Source organism: Stegodyphus dumicola, chromosome 10 (genome assembly GCF_044657685.1).
Source record: "Stegodyphus dumicola isolate Sdum_Otavi_A_Nest chromosome 10, ASM4465768v1".
Classification (NCBI taxonomy): domain Eukaryota; kingdom Metazoa; phylum Arthropoda; class Arachnida; order Araneae; family Eresidae; genus Stegodyphus; species Stegodyphus dumicola.
The window spans coordinates 134454974-134477871 of record NC_140777.1 but is presented as its reverse complement, the minus strand read 5'-3'; the positions used below and the strand labels follow the sequence as shown (position 1 = coordinate 134477871).

Genomic DNA, 22898 nt, shown 5'->3' with positions numbered 1-22898 from the left:
ACTATCTTACGGGAACATCTGTCTTCTGCTTTTTACTCGTACTACTACTGGCACAGTTTTCCATAGGCACGATTTTCCATAGGCGATAAATTCCGATGACGATAACTCTGGAGGAAGAAGACGTACTTCTGTATTAGATACCAGCAAACTGTCTTATGGGAACAAAAATCACAGTAATCCCGATACAGTTCAAGACCAGGACACTTTTACCAATGAGTAACACGTTCTGATAAGGAACCTTGGGATGTAGCTGACGCACTTCTGTATTTAGCCGGACTGAAGAACGCTTTCGCAGGCTTGTCCAGCAGCAGAATTCTTCTTAAAGTTGTTAGAGAAGCTTTCTAAAGGTATTTGTCGGGTTGCTTCCATCTTTCGCCCTTTCGAAAGGAAAGTATGATGCCAACTTGACTCAGGAAAGAAAGTAAGTTCTTGGCTGCCCGCCCCGTGAACTAACCACACTACGGGTCTACTCCCCCTTTGGGCACTTCGTGGAGGTTCAACCTCCACTTTTACCCTTCCAGGGGAGCAGCGCACTACCTGGATAAGACACCAGGCAGCACTGGTCGTCAATTGCTCCTGCCAGTCGCATGGGCGAGCCCGTCGCAGTGGGCCGTTACCCAGCAAACCGGGGGAAAGACCCCCCCGGCTACGGTTCCACACCGCTCAGAACATGCCAGACTCCGAGGCCGGCCAATAAGTGGCCTATCTCAGGGCCTTCAGAACCACCAAGTTCATAAATTTTATACCCCCGTGGCCGAGACTGCCTAGGTGCAGATCCTAGCCAGTAGCTTCGCAGAGTTCTCTACGTCGACCCCCGGGCAGGGGCACTCAGGAAGGAAATGTGGTAGACCCTAAATTAACCATTGTTCGAATCCATGAAATGAAGAAATTTTTTCCCGTTCTGTGCTTCGCAAGCTCCTTGCCGGCTGTTCACTGCAAGGGTCCCATTGTTCTCTTCGTGAAAGACTATCTCCTTCTCCGTTCTCACGTCGAGTTATTTAGAATCCTTTCCCCAACGTTCCGCTTTCTCCGGCCGCCACTGCATGGCCCTTTTGCTGTTCGTCCACTTAGTTGTTTTTTCTCTTGACTGAAACGAAGGTATTTATTCTTATTGGGTTTGTCGCCATGCCCAGAAATGGCAACGAACTCAGTCCAAGCCCACACTCCCACGGCAAGGGAAATTACTCTTTACTATAAACAGCTATCCACTCCCCGTTCTCGAATGTTCTGTATTCATTAGATGGAAACCACACATTTGGCATTTCCATTACAGAAAGCATTTAAAATCGTTCTTTCTAATTCTCGAATATTCTTTTTCTTTTACTTTGTTTCCAAGAATCGTACCTTAGATTTGCAATTTCAGTATCTAAAATAAAAACGATTAATATAATTATTATTTATTTTACAAATTTATATAAATAGTTTGAAACCAGTTTTTCCAATTAAAAAATTAAATAAATAAGAAATTATAAATTACTGTTATTATTAATTATTACTAAAATGACCATTACAATAACAAAGAAAAGACTCTCCGCTTTCTTCTTTTACTTTTTCAGATTTACTTCCGATTTGCTACGTGGCTCCGATAACTTTTCAGATTTACTATGCGGCTACGATAATGAAAGTATAGGCATTAGAATCACCTTCTGTCGTGTGAAAATAATAATATTTATAAGACTAATGACTCTGGAAACTGAACACTTTTCAGACTGATCAGGTAAAAGTGGTTGAACTTTCATAACAGACGCTGCATACGTATTAATATACTCCAATTTTACTTTTAAAATTACGTTATTTGATTAGATATTTAACCTATTTTAAAAAATGAATTTTGTGCAATAAAATATCACTTCCTTGCCATTTAATGACATCATATAAGTAATTCATTTAATGTTATGTGAGAGGTATTCATAAAGATTTTATGTTCATTAAGTGTATTTTTATTCAGGACATGACGAAGGGGAGAGTGAGGCAGGGTGGATCGAAGGTGTAGCTATCCTGGTGTCGGTAGTGATCGTGGTGTTGGTGACAGCCTTCAACGACTACACCAAAGAGCGGCAGTTTCGGGGCCTCCAAAACCGAATCGAGCACGAGCACAAATTCTCTGTGATAAGAGGGGGGGAAGTGATGCAGATCCCAGTGAGCGATATCGTGGTGGGGGACATCTGCCAAGTCAAGTATGGTAAGTTATTTTTTTTTCTTGCATCGTTCTTATTTATAACTGTATGTAAAATGTTGCCAGTTCAAAAAGGGAATAAGTAGATAGTTCTTATTCGCATATTTGTGCATTTTATTCGTAAGTTCAAATGTGAGTATAAATGCACTACTTTGCTACTTTATTTTTTTATTAAATTCTTTTTTATTTTTTTTTAATTTAGTTAATAAGAAATCCGAATTATATTTTTATAACATCGATATTTTACCTTAGCAAGACTAAACCGAATACATACATTTCAAAGCCTTTTAAAAATTCCAACAAGAAAAATATCTTGCAAATTTTCTACCGAAAATAATGTATACTATGCATATAAAAACCCACCCAACACTGTTTGCTGATATTTACTAAATCTACAGCAATATAAATAATAGAAAATCAGATCTTTTTCTAATGTTTTATACAATTTTTCCTTCGAGGCAGGCATCCACTAAATTCCAAAAACTACTACCTGAATTTGTTTTCACATTTCTTATTGGTTTGCATTTTCTTTCGTACTTTCACCGTTTTAACCTTTCGAAAGTACCACTGTCTCCCTTATTCAAGTAAAAATGGGTCTTTGAACTTATTGCAAAACTTCCGAACCTTTCCCTCTGGTGCACACGAATATAATTTTCAAGACTTTATATCCCACCTTTCTTCCCACTTTTTCCCGCCTTTTCTTCTCATAATAAAACTTTTGTTTAGCCTGGACCATAGCGGAATATCTAATTGCTTCACCCACTAACTTGTGAATGTCGGCCATCTTATATTCTGCAGACCTCTTTTCAACAAAAAGCAGTTTATCAAGAGGTATAATTAACTTTCGGCCAACAAATAATTCAGCTTGCATCTTCACGGTAGTATGTTTACCTGTCCTCGAAGCAAATGCGAGGTTTTTCACACAGTAGTGAGTGAGTGAGTGAGCGCCACCAAGGAAGACCACTGACCTGGCCTTACCCTCACAGTGTGATATCTTCCTGGCAGAAACCATCTACTCTCTGCTCCACCCTGCTCCGGGAACGCAGCCGAATAGACAGCTAAGAGCCTCATAAGTCTACATGTAAGCTTGGATATTGTTGTACGGAGAAAGAGTATTGTGTTAGGAACTACTTAAAATTAAGCAAAGAAGCAATCAAAAGGCTGTTAAGAATCGCTGTTAGAATAGACAGAAACTTGTGTTAGATAAAGTAAAGATAGGAGGACTCTGCCTGAAAAATTAACTGCCGTGGATTTTCTGGACTTGCTAAATGTCTACATGAGGGTGCTAATCCTGACACAACTGTCATATATTTATTCACAAAGTAGTACTAATGTTGGTGTTAATGTTTTCTGCAGTTGCGGATAATTTTAACGATATTTCGATTCACTCGGTCAGCAGCATTCTGACTGTGGTCGATAAGGAGCCACCTTAAAATATATTCTGCAAAGACTTGCACACATATTCTCAAAAATATGGTTAACGAACTGCTTTCCGATGTCTGATATTATTTTAAACTAGCTGATAACCGCCGGCTTTGCTGGGCACACTATCTAAGTAAATGTGAATCTAGACTCCTTATATACACGAAATGTCTAATTTCGAATTGATAATTAATGTACATATTTTTAATTTAAAGTTGGGAAATATAATGCCAGTCAGTGAATCTGTCATACACAGATTTCCACATCACCCATGAGTGACTCTGTATCGGGATGCGTCCCCGTTATTTAACATGGTGGGATCTACACCACGAAAAATTGCCATTTTAAAACTAAGGTTTATATACACTGGTGTGCAAAAATTAAGGACGAAGTTGAAAAATTAGCATATCAGCTGAACGAAGAGGCAGAGCTGACAGAAAGACCAATCAGGAGATTAAGTAAGGTGATGTACGGTAGCACATGCGCAGATATGCAGGTAGACGTAATGGGGGAGTGTCTGAGTAGTATAAAGCATGTTGTCCGTGTAAGATCAGTATTTCTGGCAAAGAGATTGCACGCCGTACAGCAGTTAAAATCACACCGAGTTGCTGCCTCAGCGAGAAATGGCGAATAATCAATCTGTTAGACGACATCTGGATGCTTTTACCCGAGGTCGAATCATTGGGAAGTTGGAGGAAGGCCGCAGTGTGACAAGTGTAGCTGCAGAGTTCGGAATTGCTCACAGCATCGTTTCAAGACTTTGGAGACAATTTCAAACTATAGGAACAGCTATCCGGGGGTTTAGTAGTGGTCGTCCACGAGGAACCACACCCGCAGATGACCGGTATATTGCCTTACAGGCCAGAAGAAACAGGCAGCAGACAGCGGGAGAAGTCCCTAGCCACACGACACAGGCGACTGGACGACCGATATCGCGTTTTACCGTGGCCAGAAGACTGATAGTGGTGGTCTGTTTACACGACGCCCTGTACGGTTTGTACCTCTAACGCCTGCCCATCGGAGAAGGCGTTTTCTGTGGTGCCGGGAACACCGGAATTGGAGAGACAATGAATGGGGACGAGTACTCTTTACAGATGAGAGCAGATTGAGTCTGAGTAGCGATTCTCATCGCATATTCATCTGGAGAGAGCGGGGAAGCCGCAATCATCCCTCGAACATCATTGAAAGGGACAGGTATGGAGGTGGCGGTGTCCTTGTTTGTTGAGGCATTGAGGCATCATGCTTGGTAGTCGTACAGACCTTCACATCTTCGACGCAGGTTCAGTCAACGGGACCCCGTTATTGTAACGAGATTCTTCTTCCATATGTGCGTCTTTTTAGAGGCGCTATGGGTCCGCAGTTCCTTTTCATGGACGACAATGCACCATGTCATCGCACAGTAGCTGCCGAACAGCTCTTAGAGAGTGAAGATATTGAACGTATGGATTGGCTGGCACGATCTCCGGATCTCAATCCCATCGAGCATGTATGGGATTTTCTAGGCAGACGCTTGGCAGCTCGTACCTTACCACCAGTAACGATTCCGGAGCTTCGATTGGCGCTGCAAGACGAATAGGCAGCAATGCCTCAACAACTCATTGACACCCTCATTCTCAGCATGGGCAGACGCTGTGAAACCTGCCTAGCAGTCAGGGGAAATCATATTCCCTATTAAAGACCGGATGTTTCTTGCTAGACACCCATCACAGGGATGTTTCGGCCTTCAGTCGCATTGCGCTCCATGCTACTTTTTCAATAAAGCTCCTTTTTATTCCTCTGATTTCTCTTTTAGTAAGTGTTGCTTACATTACTCATGTCCTTACGTATTGGGGATCTTACGGTATTAAATGTGTTGATTTGGAAAGCTTTTGTACAAAATTATATTGAAAAAACTGTCTCGTCCTTAATTTTTGCACACCAGTGTATATTTAACCGTTATCATAAGTTTCATGAAAATAAATGTTATTACCTTTGTTATCAAATTTTTTAATCAATTATAATTATTATAATTATTTGTCTCTGATTTTTTATGTATGACAATTGTTATAAATAACAACATTTTTATTTTTTATCACAATAATTTATTTCTCTTAACAATAATATTGTTGCGTGCGTACGGGTTCGTTATGAAATGAATGCACAAGTCCGATGAAAAATGAACAAAAATTTATTATTATCACAACAAAAATGCTTAAATTTTCTCAAATTATCATGCAGAATTACAATATCTCACAGTAGTTATCTTTTAACTACTCAAATATCCAATAGAACGTAATTCAAAACAGCTAAAGAACGCTAATCCGCGAATTCGCTACAATCAACAAGAGCAGTTTTCTAAGCAACAACAAACTAAGCAACTACAAACTGAGATGTTTTCCTCCTTTTATAAGATTTTAAAATCACGCGCTAGAAATTTCCAGTACTTTCTCGAAATCAAAAAGAAATATTTATTTATTTAATGCACGCGCTCTTGTATTTTCAATTTTCCGGCTTAGCTTTCTTTTAATATTCGTCACGCGCTGCACTGCGCGAGAAATAAAACCATTTAATTTGTAATTGAACTAACATTAGCTTTTTAAATACCAAATTCGTAACACTGCCCCCTTCCCAAGGACTGCACGTCCCGGGCAGTACAATCCCTGGACAGGAAGCTAAACTTACAACTGTGGCATAAATGCAACTGAGGCATAAACATTACATCACAATATCAAACAACATGAACAATAAATGCAATAACTAACTTAAACAAATCAAATGCTATCAAATAATAAATACAAAACAAATACTAAATACAAATCAAATCAAATACACATTTAAAAACATAAAGGACCATGGTCTGATACTATTTACAATTATTTACATTACGTACTATGGCCATAGTAATAAGCTAACCTGTCGTAAGAGTTCAAAGACTCACGGATCCGAACCACGACGTCATTCGTGTTCAGCACTGTATATGGACCATCCGAAGGTGACTGTAATTTAGGACTCAGTCCTTTTCGTTGAATTGGGTTCCACAACCACACCTTGTCTCCTTTGTTGGATCTCTGTCTAGTAGCTCTTGTGTCGCATCTGGTCTTCATTTTCTCCGTCGCCAAGTTGACTCGCTTTCGTGCAGAACGGTGCATCACTTCAAACCGGGCCTGGACATCTTGAATGTGTTCCTCAGGCGATGAAGGCGCATCCGTAGGGCGACCAAACAGGCGGTCACAAGACAGACGAAGGTCTTGAGCGAAGAGCATCTGGGATGGAGGATAGCCAGTAATTTGGTGTTTCTCTCCGACTCTAGTATGATCTTGGCAGCTTTCTGAGCAGGGTCTTTCAGACAAGATGTCGGCGTTTACAGGTGAAGATCCTCTCTGAGGATGGATAGTCATGTCCTCAGATGCTGAAAGCAATTTGTTGTTTTTAAAGTCTAAGGAAAAATTGTATTTCCTTAAAAAGTCCAATCCGAGTATGCATGGATCTGTAATATCCGCCACATATGCCGTGTGATGGTAGGCGGCACTTCCAAACGTGATGTTTACGTTTAACTTCCCAGTTATGTCGATCTTGTCACCAGACGCAGTCTGAAGGGTAACACAGGATGGCGTCCAAATAAGTTTATCTTTAAACTGTTCCGTTAAATCTTTCCTAATGATGGTAACATTAGCTCCTGTGTCAATGATCATATTGCAAGGAACTCCATCGATATTCCCATTGATGGACAGTCCGTTATTGTTGCCACTCACTATAGAGATCTTAAGGGCTTTAAAACAGGGTTTTCATTATCTGGCAACCTCCGTTCCTTGATATGGTCATTAATTTGTTTCCTGCGCCGTTGCTCAGAAATTGTCTCAATTTTCGTACCCTGGGGTGTTCTGCAATTCTTTCGTACGTGGCCTTCAGCTCCACAGTTCCAGCACTTTGGTTTCTTGTCAGTCCTTTTCCTTCCCGTGACATTTAATTGTCTGTTTAAATCGTATGCCTTATTTTCCGTGCTCTGGGGAGTTCTGCAGTTCCTTCGTAGGTGGCCTTCAACACCGCAATTCCAGCACTTTAGGGTCGGTTTTGTTTCACCACTATTCCGTCTTAAAGCATTCACCGGTCTTGTCAACTCATCCGTTTCATTATTCGTGCCCCAGGGCACGAATAATGCCGTCGTAGGTGACCTTCAGAACCACATCTCCAACATCTTACAGCCACTTTGTTCTCACTGCTACTCCGTATCAAAGCATCGACTTGTCTGGATAAATCATCTAAACGAGCCATCAATTGGTCCCCTGGGTCGTGGACTCGCACAGCTCTGACTGGGTAGCGGTCTCTACGAGTGGCTTGCTGGGCTGCCTCAAATTTCATGGCGTACACTAGAGCACTTTTTAAATCTTTTACATCCGCCATTCGTAGAGCTTTCTGTATTTCAGTATCTCGGATGCCGTCGATAAAGTATTGCAAGGACAGGATTTCCCTTGTTTCTGTCGGGTATTCCGAAAAGGCGAGATGGGACAGCCTTTCAACATCCGCGGCAAGCTCCTGAAGTGTTTCGGTAGGCTTCTGTTGACGAGATTTTAATTGGAGCCTGCTGTAGTCTTTTAAACACTTCTCCCCAAAGCGCAACTCCAAGGCACCGGACAGAGCTTCGAAATCTAACCTTTTGTTTTCGGGAAGAGTCTGAAGGATATCCGCTGCGTCGGCTCTTAGAGAAGCGGCGAGATGACAGGCCTTAGCTTGGGAATCCCATCCATTCGCATCCGCCATGATAGAAAATTGTGTCTTATACACCTGCCAGGAGGTCTTCCCATCATATGTGGATAGCTTCAGAGGTGGACGAGCAGGCATTGGTAAGAATTTAAAATCATCACTCCTGCTCCCTGCCGACGATACGAATTTCTTTAAAGTATCCATTTCTTTGGCAACTGCAGAAACTCTCTCATCAATTTGTTGTTCGATTTGGTGTTGGACGGCACAAACTCTTCCTTCAATTTGTTCCTCCACAGCAGAAACTCTCCCTTCTATATGTTCTTTTACAGAAGAAACTCTTTCTTCTATTTCTTCTTTCACCGAAGAAACTCTTTCTTCAATATGATCTTTTACGGAAGAAACTTTTTCTTCAATATGTTCAACTTTATTTTCAACTGCGTCAATTCTGCCTTCCATAGCTTCAAATTTATTTTCTATTATGCAAGTAATTTCTCTTTTCATTTCTTCTTGACCAGCTTGAACGGCTTTCATTTCGTCCTTAACGGATTCTTGACCCAATTTCATTTCTTCCTTAACGGATTCCTGGCCCAATTTCATTTCTTCCTTAACGGATTCCTGGCCCAATTTCATTTCCTCTTTAATTTCTTCTTTAAAAGATGTTTGGCCAGCTTCCATCTTTTCTTGTACAGCTTTTATATCTTCCTTAACGGAGTTGACGGCTCCTTCCATCTTTTCTTGGAAAGCAGCAAATGCAGTCATCATTTGCCTGAATTGTTCTTCCATCGCTCTTGTTATTGGCATTCAAATCCCACTTCTGACACCAAAAATTGTTGCGTGCGTACGGGTTCGTTATGAAATGAATGCACAAGTCCGATGAAAAATGAACAAAAATTTATTATTATCACAACAAAAATGCTTAAATTTTCTCAAATTATCATGCAGAATTACAATATCTCACAGTAGTTATCTTTTAACTACTCAAATATCCAATAGAACGTAATTCAAAACAGCTAAAGAACGCTAATCCGCGAATTCGCTACAATCAACAAGAGCAGTTTTCTAAGCAACAACAAACTAAGCAACTACAAACTGAGATGTTTTCCTCCTTTTATAAGATTTTAAAATCACGCGCTAGAAATTTCCAGTACTTTCTCGAAATCAAAAAGAAATATTTATTTATTTAATGCACGCGCTCTTGTATTTTCAATTTTCCGGCTTAGCTTTCTTTTAATATTCGTCACGCGCTGCACTGCGCGAGAAATAAAACCATTTAATTTGTAATTGAACTAACATTAGCTTTTTAAATACCAAATTCGTAACAATATTTATTTTGATGAAACTTATGATAAAAGTTAGGTATAAATGTTATTATTAACCTTATCATTTAAATATTGTTTACATTCATTGGATTGATGCAAGTTATTTACCAATTTAATAATTTTAAAGGAAAATACATTCATTGGCAACATTATATTTCATATCTAGTTTTGGCAACAATAAAAGAAAATTCTGAACTTGGATTTGAAAACGAAATGTATGAGTAACTTCTATTGTATAACAAAAATACATTATGGACAGGATTTACGTAAAATCCGTTCTTAGTGAGCGTCTATATCGTAGATAGAGTAAATATGCAAAATTTCGAGTCATTCGGATGTATGATTTCGGAGATCTCGTGATGAGTCAGTGGTATTTCGCTTATATAGAGAGAGACTAGAAAGCCCGGCTGTCATACGAAATGACCGCTGTTCTAGATATTATAAATTGTAATTAAAATGTTTTGTGCAAAGGTGTCTGCTAATTCAAACTGAATTACCCAGGGCAGGCGGCGAGGACGCTCCTTTGCTTACTGACCCACGGGGTTTCCCCCCTTCTACTTGCTTAATTGCTTAAAGTAGAGTGCAATGAAGGAAACCACTGGCGGTACATTTCTCGAGAGCCACCGCTAGCTCAATAAATAAAGGTGATTTAAATAATAATTAATTCACATGTCAAAGATCTTTTTGTACATAACATTTCTTGTGTAGATCTTTCCATCATTTTTTATCTCGCCTTGCAGAGGACCATCGATTATTTTTAACTTTTCGTCCGTTCTTTCACGAACTCTTGAACAGACAACATAATGTTGACTGTGTCCAAATGCAGGCTCAGGTAAAAAAATGGCGACACGCTTAACCGTTTGGCCCTGGCACTTATTGATGGTTATAGCAAAGGCAAGTTTTACAGGAAATTGTCTACGTCTGAATTGAAACGGCAACCCTGTGCCGTGGCAACTTTACCTCATTGGCTAGTACACTTACTCAAACAACCAATAAACTATCGGCGACAAACAGACATTTAAGCCGCATATATAGTATATATGGAGGAAGTAACATCATCTCCTCCGAAACGACTGGCTCCCGGGCTTAGCGAAGCACACCGTTAGATTCTGCAGGTCCGTGGTACGCCAGTTCGACCATTCGCGTCTTCGTGTGACTTTAATTAGCCGAGATATTAATTAAAAACTAATTTTTCCCTACGTTTTCCCTACATTTTCCAGTTTCATTCTTGGTTTTTCCCTATTAGAGGGATTAGGCTATGCACCAGATTTTTTTTTCTGGAATATCTACGGAACGGCGCCGAGTTGAAATTCGAGACGCGTATCCTCGGATTCCAAAAACTTCTCCGAATCCATCGATACCGTTCTCATCTTCGTACGACTTTAATCGGCTGAGATATTAATTAAAAACTGCGGAAACGTAATTTCCGCGCTCATTTTTCCGAGTAGCTACAATAAACTATCGACGACAAACACTTAAGCCGCATATATATATATATATATAAAAGAAAAGATATAACTCCATATTTTAACATAAATTTATTTAAAAATTAATCTGTAACAATTTTAACGGAAGTTCTTCTGAGAGGATTATATCTACCCACTCTGAAAAAGCAGCGATCACCAGCAGATACCTGTTTTTATTTTCTTCACTGCCTGAGTAGGAACCTAATGTATCAATTCCTATTTTTTCATTAGGATAGCTAGCTTTTCTGCTATTTAAGTACCTGGCAGGGCTAGAATTAATATCACTTACTAACTGGCAAATGTAGCAGAACTTGACATAATGAGTTACAAATTGTTGTAGCTGTGGAAAACAAACAGCTTCTCTTACTCTCTAGACTGTTTCTCTTATTCCCAGATGGCCTGAAATTGGAGCATCAAACAGTCCATAAAATACTTAATCTTAAACTTTCTGGGATAACTGGTCTTATTATTATTATTTGTTATTTTGAAGTAGAGCAAAATATTGTCAACAATTTTGTGATTTGTGATTTTGTGATGTTTCTAATACTAGTTATATCAAAATGTTCAAAACAATCGGGCTCTTTTAAATAACTATAAATAATTTTTAATTTCGGGCCTGTTTGTAGTTCTGAGATAACTGTTTTCGGTTGAATATAAAATTGTTTAAGTTAACATGGCATATTTTCTTCTTTCCTCTCATCATCTAGTTTAATTCTGAATGGAGCATCCGTTGCAACATTTTTTTCCCGAGCGTATATTTAATTATTAAATTGATTTTTGGAATTTAATGGAATAATTAATTTTTTGGATTTTGGAATAGTGTGAGTATGGGTGATATAAATTCTTCCCGAAATACAAAGGAACAATGGTCTTAGCGTTCTCATGCCCAGGACTTTCCCAAAATAAGCTCGAAATTTTTGTATTGCCAACAAGGATGCTAAAGTCTCCCTCTGGATAGCGGTATAATTTCTTTCAGTTGGATTAAGTGTTTTGCTAAAATATGCAACTAGCTGTCCATCTTGCATAAGCAAGGCTACTAACCACAAAATCTGATGTATTTGCGAAGATTTCTAATTTGCATACGCTTTAAGAAATTTCTGGATAGAAGTTTGGATTAATGCCACTTCACGTCTCACAAACGCAGTGGTTCTGTTTGGCGACTAAGTAAACTTGGCCCTTTTTTCTTTTTAAACTCAATATTAACTCTGCTATGTGAACAAAATGTTTGATGAATGTCCTATAATATGAGCACAAGCCCGAAAATGTGGCTAAGTCCTTTTCCGGGATGGATAATTTTTTGTCGCTATAATTTTAGAGTCTCCTGCTTACGTTCTCATTTGAGATATCTTATAGCTCAATATCGAAGTTCTTCGATATAGAATTCGAATTTAAAGGCCGCATTCACCTTTAAACCTACTTCTCTCTGAAGTAAAAACGCTTCGTTTAAACCTCGGAAGGTGTTCATTACTTGTATTTTTAGTGCTTATTATTTTGTCTATGTAAATAAAAATGGATTTACCGAGGACAGGTCTTAGTATAATATCCATGGTTCTTTGAAGCGTAATGAGTGCTCCTCATAGGCTAAATGGCATTGTAAGAAAGGCATAAACTTCTGATTTGGTAATAAATGCGCTTTGTCACATCCTCTATTTTCACATATATCACATATATCCAGAGGTGAGGTCTATTGTTATGTATTTTGTGGATCTGATTTTCCTAATTATTTCCTCAATTATCGGTAAAGGGTAAAGAAAATTTTTTATTTTGTTATTTAATTTTCTGTTTTCAATAACAACATTCCATGCTTTAAAACCAGTGGATGGGTGATTATTTTTTTTTCGGCAGAGTATAGGGATTATAATTTTATTTTCCAGAAATTTCTCAATATGTTTTTTAATTATTTGTTCTTTGATCTTATCATAGTGGTAGAATTTTGCTCCTCAGGGAGGGTAATTTCCGGTTTCTATTGTATGATTTACTACCTGAGTCAAAGTTATAGAATAAGTCTGAAGAATTTCTTACCAACTGCTTCAACTTAGCTCTCTCGTTCGCATTCAGATTCAAAGCTGGCGGTCGGACTTCTTTTTTCATGAACTTGTTCATCTCCATTTTCGGTGTAGTTTCCTGAAATTTATTAATTTTTAGCGCCAAGAACTTTTAAAATATTCCTCTCCAGAATTACATTAGTCTGTAAATTTCTCACTACACACACAAAATAAAATCTTCTGGTACTTATTTTTCTCCTGCACATTGAAGAATACTTTCCCTACATACTCACACTGCTTGCCCCCGGCAATTATTACGCTAGTTCCCCCCACGCCAAATACTCTATACCACTTAAAATTTATCTTAAAACATTTTACTGTCAAAAATCTAGTTTGCATCCCGTAGCCAATAATGCACCTCCTAGTATTTAACAGAATTTGAATTACAGGGTGAGACAAATTTTAACAGCACCTTATTTAATTAAATATAAGAAGGATCTTTTTCTGACCGGAATGACTGTACCTCCTGTGTTTCAGCATCTGTGTCTAGTCTAAAAGCTGGCTAATCTCTCTCATTTTCCTTTTTTACAATTTTTTTTTTTTTTTTTTTTTTTTTTTTTTTTTTGGCGATCGCCATTAGCGGGCGAACATTTTTGGTTACTAAATCGTCTATTGCTTTTAAACTTTGGACTTCCTTCCATTACAGATCTATGAATATATCCGCTCGACCTTTGTTCATAATTCACTATACATGTATTTATTGATAATCGCCTACTTTCAAACTTCACCGCTAATTCAAATAATTACTCTAGCGTGACCTGGTTTCGTAGCTCAACAAAATCCTGAATCTGAGGCAAAATCTGGGCAAACTATTTTAATAAACTCCACATCAGGCTTCTTTCCAAATAATAAGTTTACGATTTGTATATTCCTTAAAATAACATTAACTTTTCAGCCTTAGTTCGGTATCTACCAAAACGTTCCACTTCTAGTTCCATCCTATTTTTCATAATGGGGAATGCTTTCACAACGGCGGTTTTAAACATTTCAAACTCTCACTACTTGGTTCACCCAACAAAAATTTACCGATGTCTTTGTACTAACTCAGTGCTTATCTTCGAAGCTCAGCGGCAGCTGTGGTAATCTTTTGCAACTGGATAAAGTAAAACGAGAGTGTCTAATTGTTCCAGAAAAGTCATTCCCAAACTTCTACCATCGAAGAAAGGACGGCCGGTTTCATCGATGCTTCCATGGTGTCTAAGATGAACTTGAAGTCATCCATCCGTTTTCCTGATGCCGATGGAGCTTGAACTCTCGGGGGGGGACGCTAAACATTGTAAGGTCTTGCGACATGATCAGTAATTTAGTCAAAAAAAAAAGGCATCACATATATTGTTCTACTTAATCTCGTACTTCTACTTTAGTCCTATGCCTTAACAGACATATAATAAGTTATGGCTACGTCTGACACAGAACCGCAAAGTTTTAATTAACCACAAATAATTTACCAGCTTGTCACATTAATCACTGTGCCATCACGTTAAACATAGCTCATTGGTTTCGTGAGTTGCTAAATGACATGTCAATCATTCCTTTGAAAAGACTTCCCTCTCCTTTGTTTAGTGTCAACGTTTAGCTACTGATGCTTGCACTTGCAATCCTGTCCTGGGTATACTGCTCACAGTAGGTAAAACTGCACAAAGATCTCAAAAAGAAAAGTAATTACTTCATTTAAGTATATTACTGTTAACCCTGTAGTATTCTACTTGGAAGGAGTTAAGAAAATTCATTCCAACAGAAATTCGTGAACATGTGCGTTTTAGTTGTTTGAGGGGAGTAGATTTTGGCTTCTATCTATGCGAAGGAGTTGAATGAAAAGAATGAAATTTTAAATCTAAACCTTTTTATTTGTTCACAAAATATTCAGGTAGGTTTCAAAATGGAAAAAGTAAAACTCCTTGTATGAACTCTTTTGTGACCAGATTGTAACATAATTTAGAACCCTGCAGTCTGTAACTGCCAACTGTAACTCTGGATGCGAGTTGAAGTGTTATCTATTGTAACGTACCGTAAAAAACCTAGTCAATCTCTAGCTAGAATTATTATAACACACAGTCTACAGTATACGCATGTGTTCCTATGGATGTCTTCACATAACATTTAACGTGTGGCATAAATTTATTCCTCCATATCAAATAATAAATTAAAACTCAGTAAATTTTCTAAAATTTCATGAGACTGACGTGTATAAATCTGCAGGAATCTTTTTACGGAAAAAGAAATATGCTGATTATCAGTGAACGCAAATTAAGCAAAAATTATTCCTTCGAGAATTACTGCTGTCTATTTTCTAACTGAACAATAAGAAATTCATTTTGAAAGAGCAAAAAATTAGTTTTAGAAGAGCATTAAACACGTATGCATAAATGTGGAAAAAAAATAATAATAGTATATTACAGCCTGTAGCCAGTCGAAAGTAGGAAAACAGTAAAGGTCGGCGGCTCTGTAGTTCATATATTAAGAACTAATTCCAAAACTTAAATTTAAGGATATATTATCATAGAAGTGAAAGGAGGTACAGAATTATATAGTTGATCGAGTATTAATATCTCTGATTACATGCTCAAAGAAGGAGGACGGCTATTCCCAGCTTAGTGAATTTCGTCCTTTTTACACTTTTATGGGTATATTTGTTGACGAAATCTGTACTTTATTAAAATAACAATGTTGTTCCTAAGCATTTTTTAGCAATATGTAGCATTCATTTAACAGCAATCGTTCTTACGTGGAAAGATTTTAAGACATTTTCCGATCTTCAGCTATTTAGCCCAGTAGGCAATGGAATCTTACCTGAAATAAGTCGGTAATGACTTCGGATAACTTTTGTTTTTCTTCTTTTGAGAGCAGAAAATATTAGTTTAATTTACAAAGAGTAAATTGATAAAAATAAGGAAAGTTTTTTTTTTTTTTTTTTTTTTTTTTTTTTTTTTCAAAAAATTGCGAGTCGAGGCGTAGTCGAGTATTTTATATTTATTAACTTATTTAGCTTACCATTTTGAACTATACCATCACTTTTGCCTTCCGTTGCTCTCAACAAGATGTAAATGAGATACTAAATTTAAGAACAGGATTCTTGGAAGTCAGGCATAGAGTTTTGGCAGGTACAGGTAGATGTGGGTGGGTCACCCGAAATTCACCATCGTTCGTACAGGCACAGTTTTGCCTCACTAACTGTGCAACTCCGCTCCATTTTGAAGGAAAGCATCCCGAGGGTCCGGGATTTGCCATCCACCTCTCGAAAACACTTTTCAGTGCCCCTTTACCGCACAGGCAGTCTCTGCTTATAAACATCCATGCCTTCTCTGAGATTTGAACCCGGGTTCATCTGAGATGATAAAAATGAAAAAAACTGGAAGTTCAGTTAAATAGCAATATAATTAAATATCGATAGGTTTAATTGCTATCGATAGGTTAACTGTTGTGAAAACAGATGAATCTACAGTAGCAGATAATAAATCAACACATGAATAGCGGACAATAATTTATACTTTAAAAAAATCTAGTTGCAGCTAAAAAAATTTCCAAGCGGATGATTTTTTATAGGAAAGCAAAATCGTCTAAAAACCCATGTACACCTACGTATGTAAAAACCTGCCACTTATGCGAACAACCTATGTATGTGTAAGGAATGTTGTTTGAAGCCATAACCACGCATTTAAATATCAGACTAACATTGAATAAAATAAATATTATTCATATTAATGCAATTACTTCTTCATCTTCACTTTCAAATTTGTTTCATGTGCTTTATATAAAAACATATGAAATTTTTAACACATTTTTTTTAATTAATCGAATTTTCTTGTTTTGTTATCCCTTTGAGAGAAGAATTAAGTAATTGTTATTTGAAACAAGAAAAGCTGCTTTGATCCTTTTTGTATTCTAACCTCTTTAGAAAGAAAAACAATAATAAATATACTGCAGATTAACAGGAAAATTATTTATTTCGGATTATTATAGTACTCTTGCTTTCTATTCCAAAGGAAACAAAAAGAATAATATTTTTCTTTCAGTTCATTTTTCTGCAGAAATAGTTTCTTTTTTACGTTCTAAAAGATCGTTTAAATTTATAACTCGAAGTTATGTTCTGGGTCTGAAGTTTATGATATGCAGGTTATAAAGAAGAAAAACATTAGACTTGTTTAAGGAAACGTTTCTTAAATCTGTCGTAGAGAAAATAAGCAAAGAAAACAAACATTTTTATAGTTAAGATTTCTTCTTGTGACATTTAGTTTTAGTAGAATTCTTTGGTAAGAAACCCAAGATTTTATTAAATTTTGTCTTAATCGTAAATTTGTATACAATAAATCAAAAAAAGAAAAATATACCCTCAACTCCAGAATTGGTCGGAAAAATTGTATTTTATGAGCAAACGTCAGTACAGTTTGCTGGAGTTGTAAATTAACTCTCTAAAAATTTTGAGAATTAAAATTTTTGAATATAAATCATTAAAGAGTTTGATTTTAAATAAGAAATTAAATTTTTTCTATGCTTTTGTCAACCTGTAAAATTAAAAAAAATATATAAAAATAAATATTCTAATTCAAGTGATTTTAATGTTATTTCTATAAAAGAATAGGTAAACATTAATGATGGGTTCTTTCCTCTATTTCAATATATGCTGTCATGCGTTAGAGTCATGTTTTTCTGTATCTGACAATTTTTAATGAAGATAACAACAATTTAAAAAAGTTCTTTATGTGCGGCTAAGCCTATCGGAGCAACCATATTTGTTTACATTTTAAACTTAGTAGAATAGTGATTTAAGTCAGTTTCTGCACCTTCAGTGCCTTTTTACCGAGTTTGACCAAAAGCATACTTTCCGTTCTGTGCACCAAAACATATTTCTTCTTGTACGCTAGCCAAATTACTTGTTTTTGCGTTGAAATTCTAATTTTAATTGTAACTTTTTTTTAAAGATATTTTGAGATTTTGTGTATTTTTCCTTTGCCGCTAAGTGAGAAATGAATTGATTGAATGAGAAACATATTTCTAATGAAATTCCAAAGTTTAAATGAAATTCAGCAAAAAATGTGTATAATTTAATAGCCCATACAAGGAAGTTACGTAGTTTCCACATCAGATGTTTTTGTTATTTAAATACTATATATAAAATAATAAAAAAAATGTCGAATAATAATCGAGAGTGTTTTCTTTATAATGTGCCAAAATGAGATTTTTAGACGGAAAAGTAATTAACTGATTAGAATTTTCTCAGATGCAGGATAACATGGAAATTTATATAAAGAATAGCGATGCAAATTAGCTTCAAATATCTATATATATATATATATATATATATATATATAAAGAAGAAAGTCTGTGTGCTTGTCCTCTAATAACTCAGACACTACTATAGCTATCGTCGCCAAACTTTCTACGATTCTTTTCTGGATCCACGTCGGAAAAGGTCGACGTCCACGTTTCTTACAAAAAAAAAGTAGCTAAAATCAGAATTATTAAAAACTCGAAAAAAGCGATAAATTTTTAACCTCATTTTTCCCTTTGGCAACAGTCTCGAAAGCTGGAGATGAAAATCTGCTTTATTTCGAAAGTTGTTGCCACTGCTCGCTTTTAAATCCTAGAGTTTGTTAATAAACAATTTCTAACTTTTACGATGAAGTAAAAATAAAATTGCCAAACATTAAATACATTATTCCCGATTCCCAAAATTTGTTTGAAGCCATTTCTACTGTTCCCATCTTCGTACGACCTTAATCAGCCGAAATAATAATCAAAAACTCTGAAAGCGCTCATTTTCGCACTCATGCTTTCGAGTGGCAACAGTCTCGCACTTTGGGGATAAAAATGCTTTATTTCGAAAACTATTGCTACTGCTCGCTTTCAAATCGTAGAGTTTGTTAAGCAAAAATTTGTAAGTTTTCCAAAATCTATTTATATAAAGAAGAATGTCTGTGTGTTTGTTTGTTCGCGCTATTGATTTCTAATCAACTATGATGAATTTTTTGCCACTTTAATCGACTAAAATTGAATATAGGAGAAATATTGGATGGAACGTGAGCTTTTACGACCATTTGATTAGAAAGACGAAAATCATTCAAAACTACGTGCCATTGTCGCGGATGTAATGAAAGAGAATTAGCTTATTTTCCTATCGAAATTTTTTATGTGGGTTCCATATCGCATCAGACTGAAAAATATATGACTATGAATTGTATTTTTTGCACCGTTGTTAGAGAAGGATTACAGCGGTATCGTTCTCTCTGTTGTTAGATACATTACTCTCAATCTAACTTAACTGCCATCGAGTACTTCCGTTAGTTAAATCTTAAAATATATTTCATAACAAGCGAGCACAAATGTTATTAAAGTAGAACAAATTGTTCTTGACATGTTACCTCTAATAATTGTTGAAATTCGCATGAAATATAATTTAAGTTTGCTTTCAAATTTCCAGTATCACTTAAAAAATAGTATAATTATATGCTAATTTAAACCTTTTCGATAATGTTAATTTTGCATGCAGAACGAAGATTTTCGAGATAAATCGATATTCCTACTTATATATGCAAGCAAATGATCATCAGATGTTAAAAGCCTCCGAAAAATGGTGTGGTGTATTTAATTATGGCAAAGCACACTAGGGTTATCTGCCTAAGGGGAGGGATGCCTTCGTGGAGGACTTTCTAAGGGAAATTGGATCGTATACACGTTACACATGGGGAAAACCACGAAACCACCCATCTTCCGTAAAATGAGAACAAATACATTATGTTTCTAAACAGAACACATAAACTAATAAAAAAAAATCTGAAAGGTTTCAGATTTTAAATTACGCTCAAAGGGGCGTTATTTAACGTTTTGTGTGTTACCTTTATTTATTAAATATCATGTTCTTTACACTTAAACCATAAAATTCAGTTCAATAGCAGTGTCGCAAAATAATTTTAAAATGAGCATATCTTTAGAATTTCCAGAATACACAGTCTATGTCTATGTCTATGTCTATGTCGTAACACAATTAAGAGGCAATCGGCCTAGTGCGGCCTTTGCCAATATATTATAAGCAGGGTGTCTTTAATGATGAGTTGAATCAGTAAGATGGAACGTACTTTTTGCACCTAGTGCAGAGTCTCTAGAAGTAAACGTGGCCCCACTATGTGAGGATCTGCAGCTTGAGGATTTCTGCCGCTCGGCTATGCATGTCTTGGGAGAAGCTGCGAATTCAACTTGGTCTGCAAAGTTCAAAATAATCTCGATGGCTTGGAAAGCTAGACAAAGTTTCTGCATATTTGATTTAGCTGATTTAATTCTTTGAGCTATTGTGGTTATTGATTTCATGAGACAAAGGGTTTTCGGATCTTTGAAAATGTTAATGATTTCTGCTAAATTTTCCTGTGGATTTTTCTGCTTAACTTTGTCACTGTAAAGGTTTTTAGGCATTTCTTGATTAGTTTGGCCTGAAGCTTGAATGAATTCGAGGAAATCATCTTTAGTGGGCATTTCTTGTGTTTTTTCTATTTTTTCTAAATGATTGAATCTTTTTCTGTATACATTACAACCACGATAAAAAGAAACGTGATTTTCGTGACAGTAAATGCAAGTTGGTTTTTCATCTGGTTTTAATTTACAGGTATTGGATCCGTGATTTTGTCCGCACTTACAGCACCTGACTTTTTTAACCAGTTATTTTGGGAGTGCCCGAACTCCTGGCAACTGAAACATTGAATTGGGCGTTTTCTAGGCTGATATTTTTCTATTGTGATATTGAATCCGGACATATTTTTTAATTGATGAATTTTCTCTCCTGCAGAATTTCTTTTTAGTTCAAGGAAAAATATAGGTAAACGGGTCTTCTGCTTTCTTCGTGAATTGCTTTACTTTATAGGGAAGCTTCTGCGTTCCAAGTCTGCATGAATTGCTTGCTCTGTGTAGCATCTTGGGATATTCTTAAGTATAACTTTAATTGAAGAGGCTGAGGAAATTTGATACGTATGAAAACTAATCTGTGCTTTCTGGAATTTATTAACTGTAACTTTATAATCGGCTTCTGTGGTAGTGTAAAGGAAAATCTGTCTGGCTTTGATTGTAACTTCAAATTCGTTTTTACATATTTCTCGGAGCATTTTCTCTATTTCAGGCCAATCAATCGTTTTCTGGAATGACTAATGGGGGAATTTTCGTTTTATGTTCTGCGTTATTCTGTGTTGTAATCGTTTGCGTTTCATCTGTAACTTCCATAGCTTCGTTATTTTCGTTAAGAGTTTAAAATCTGTTATTTTGCGGAATATCTGGTGGTGGGATAGACTAGGAATTTTTCTCTGTTTTCTTTTGAGTTTGCCAATCTTTCTGATTAATTGTTTTATCATCTCTTTTAGAATTTGCGAGGGGTGTTCTGAATGCTTGTTAAAATGAACTGATTTTGTTGAATTTCTTCTTGTAACTTTGAACGCATTTCTATCGCTGGTGGGGAGGTTAATGTCTTCAAAGACTCAACACAGTTTAATTTATCGGCGATTTCGTTTTCTAATTTGAGTGAGATATCTCTTGGGTTAGTCGGAAGCTGAGTATTAATTCTTGCGAGATAGCATCTGTTAAATTAGGAAAAACTTTTCTGTGTTTGTTAACTACTGCTTCAAAATTTGAAGGGGAGAGTTTGAATTTCTTAGTATTATCTGCTATTTTCTTAGGACTTCCTGCGGGTTTCTCTGCTTTTCTCTGAGATTTGCTTTTCTTAGTATAAATTAGAGTAGCGATTATGCTTTGAAGCGCCGGGTCTCTGAAGCAATTACAGACATCTCTTTGAATGTAGTCGATTTTCTTGAATAATTTGAATAAGTAGAATCATTATCGCTGTCATAATCGCTGAAAGTAGCATGCCAAGGAATTTTGCCCCTATCAGGTGCTTCACTATTACTGGCCATATCTAGGAGAACAAGCAAAAATAATAGACTAGAAGAGAAACACGCTAATGTGACAATCAAAATCGTAAAAAACAACCTTATATTTAGCGTAGGTATAATGAAACACTCAATCGATTTCGAGGGCAGCTAAAGGTCCCTCCTCATCAGGAGAAAGATATACATAGAAAGAAGAAAATAGGAATCACAGAAACACGTGGTGCTTATCAGCACTGCACGTGGTTATAACTAGATTTTTAATCAGAGTTGCACTGGCCGCCTACTTTTACTGAGCCAGGCTGTCTGATCAAGCATAAAGAAATATTAGCGAAGTTAAAATAGGGAGCGAGGGGCAAATGCACATTACGCTCAAAATCTGAACTTCAAATAATGGAAAGCAACCACTGAACGGATTTTTATACCCTCTGGTAGTACCAAGTGCGAGGAGGTAACGCCATCTATCGGCAAAAATAATTGAATTAAGATAGTAGAATTTTAAAGGCATTAGGAAGGACTGGATTGGACTTCAAATCATTAACTAAACTTTCTAAATCTTTGTGAATGTGAAAAGCCTCAAGAAAATCCAATTCGCGCGAATTGCTTTCCATTATTTGAAGTTCAGATTTTGAGCGTAATGTGCATTTGCCCCTCGCTCCCTATTTTAACTTCGCTAATATTTCTTTATGCTTGATCAGACAGCCTGGCTCAGTAAAAGTAGGCGGCCAGTGCAACTCTGATTAAAAATCTAGTTATAACCACGTGCAGTGCTGATAAGCACCACGTGTTTCTGTGATTCCTATTTTCTTCTTTCTATGTATATCTTTCTCCTGATGAGGAGGGACCTTTAGCTGCCCTCGAAATCGATTGAGTGTTTCATTATACCTACGCTAAATATAAGGTTGTTTTTTACGATTTTGAAGCAAAAATAA

General features: G+C 36.6%; 1 protein-coding gene across 7 annotated transcripts in view; it reads left to right on the top strand.

The window, feature by feature from the left end:
* LOC118192450 (plasma membrane calcium-transporting ATPase 3-like) overlaps nt 1-22898 on the top strand; it is a 480953-nt gene that overhangs the window by 360101 nt on the left and 97954 nt on the right. For all 7 annotated transcript variants that reach the window (XR_015043552.1, XR_015043551.1, XM_085825569.1 and 4 more), the window contains exon 4: nt 1949-2182. Coding sequence is in view for 5 of the 7 variants with exons in the window: in XM_085825569.1 (XP_085681695.1) it covers nt 1949-2182 (234 nt within the window). In the remaining 2 variants the exon portion in view is untranslated. The remainder of the gene's footprint in view (nt 1-1948; nt 2183-22898) is intronic.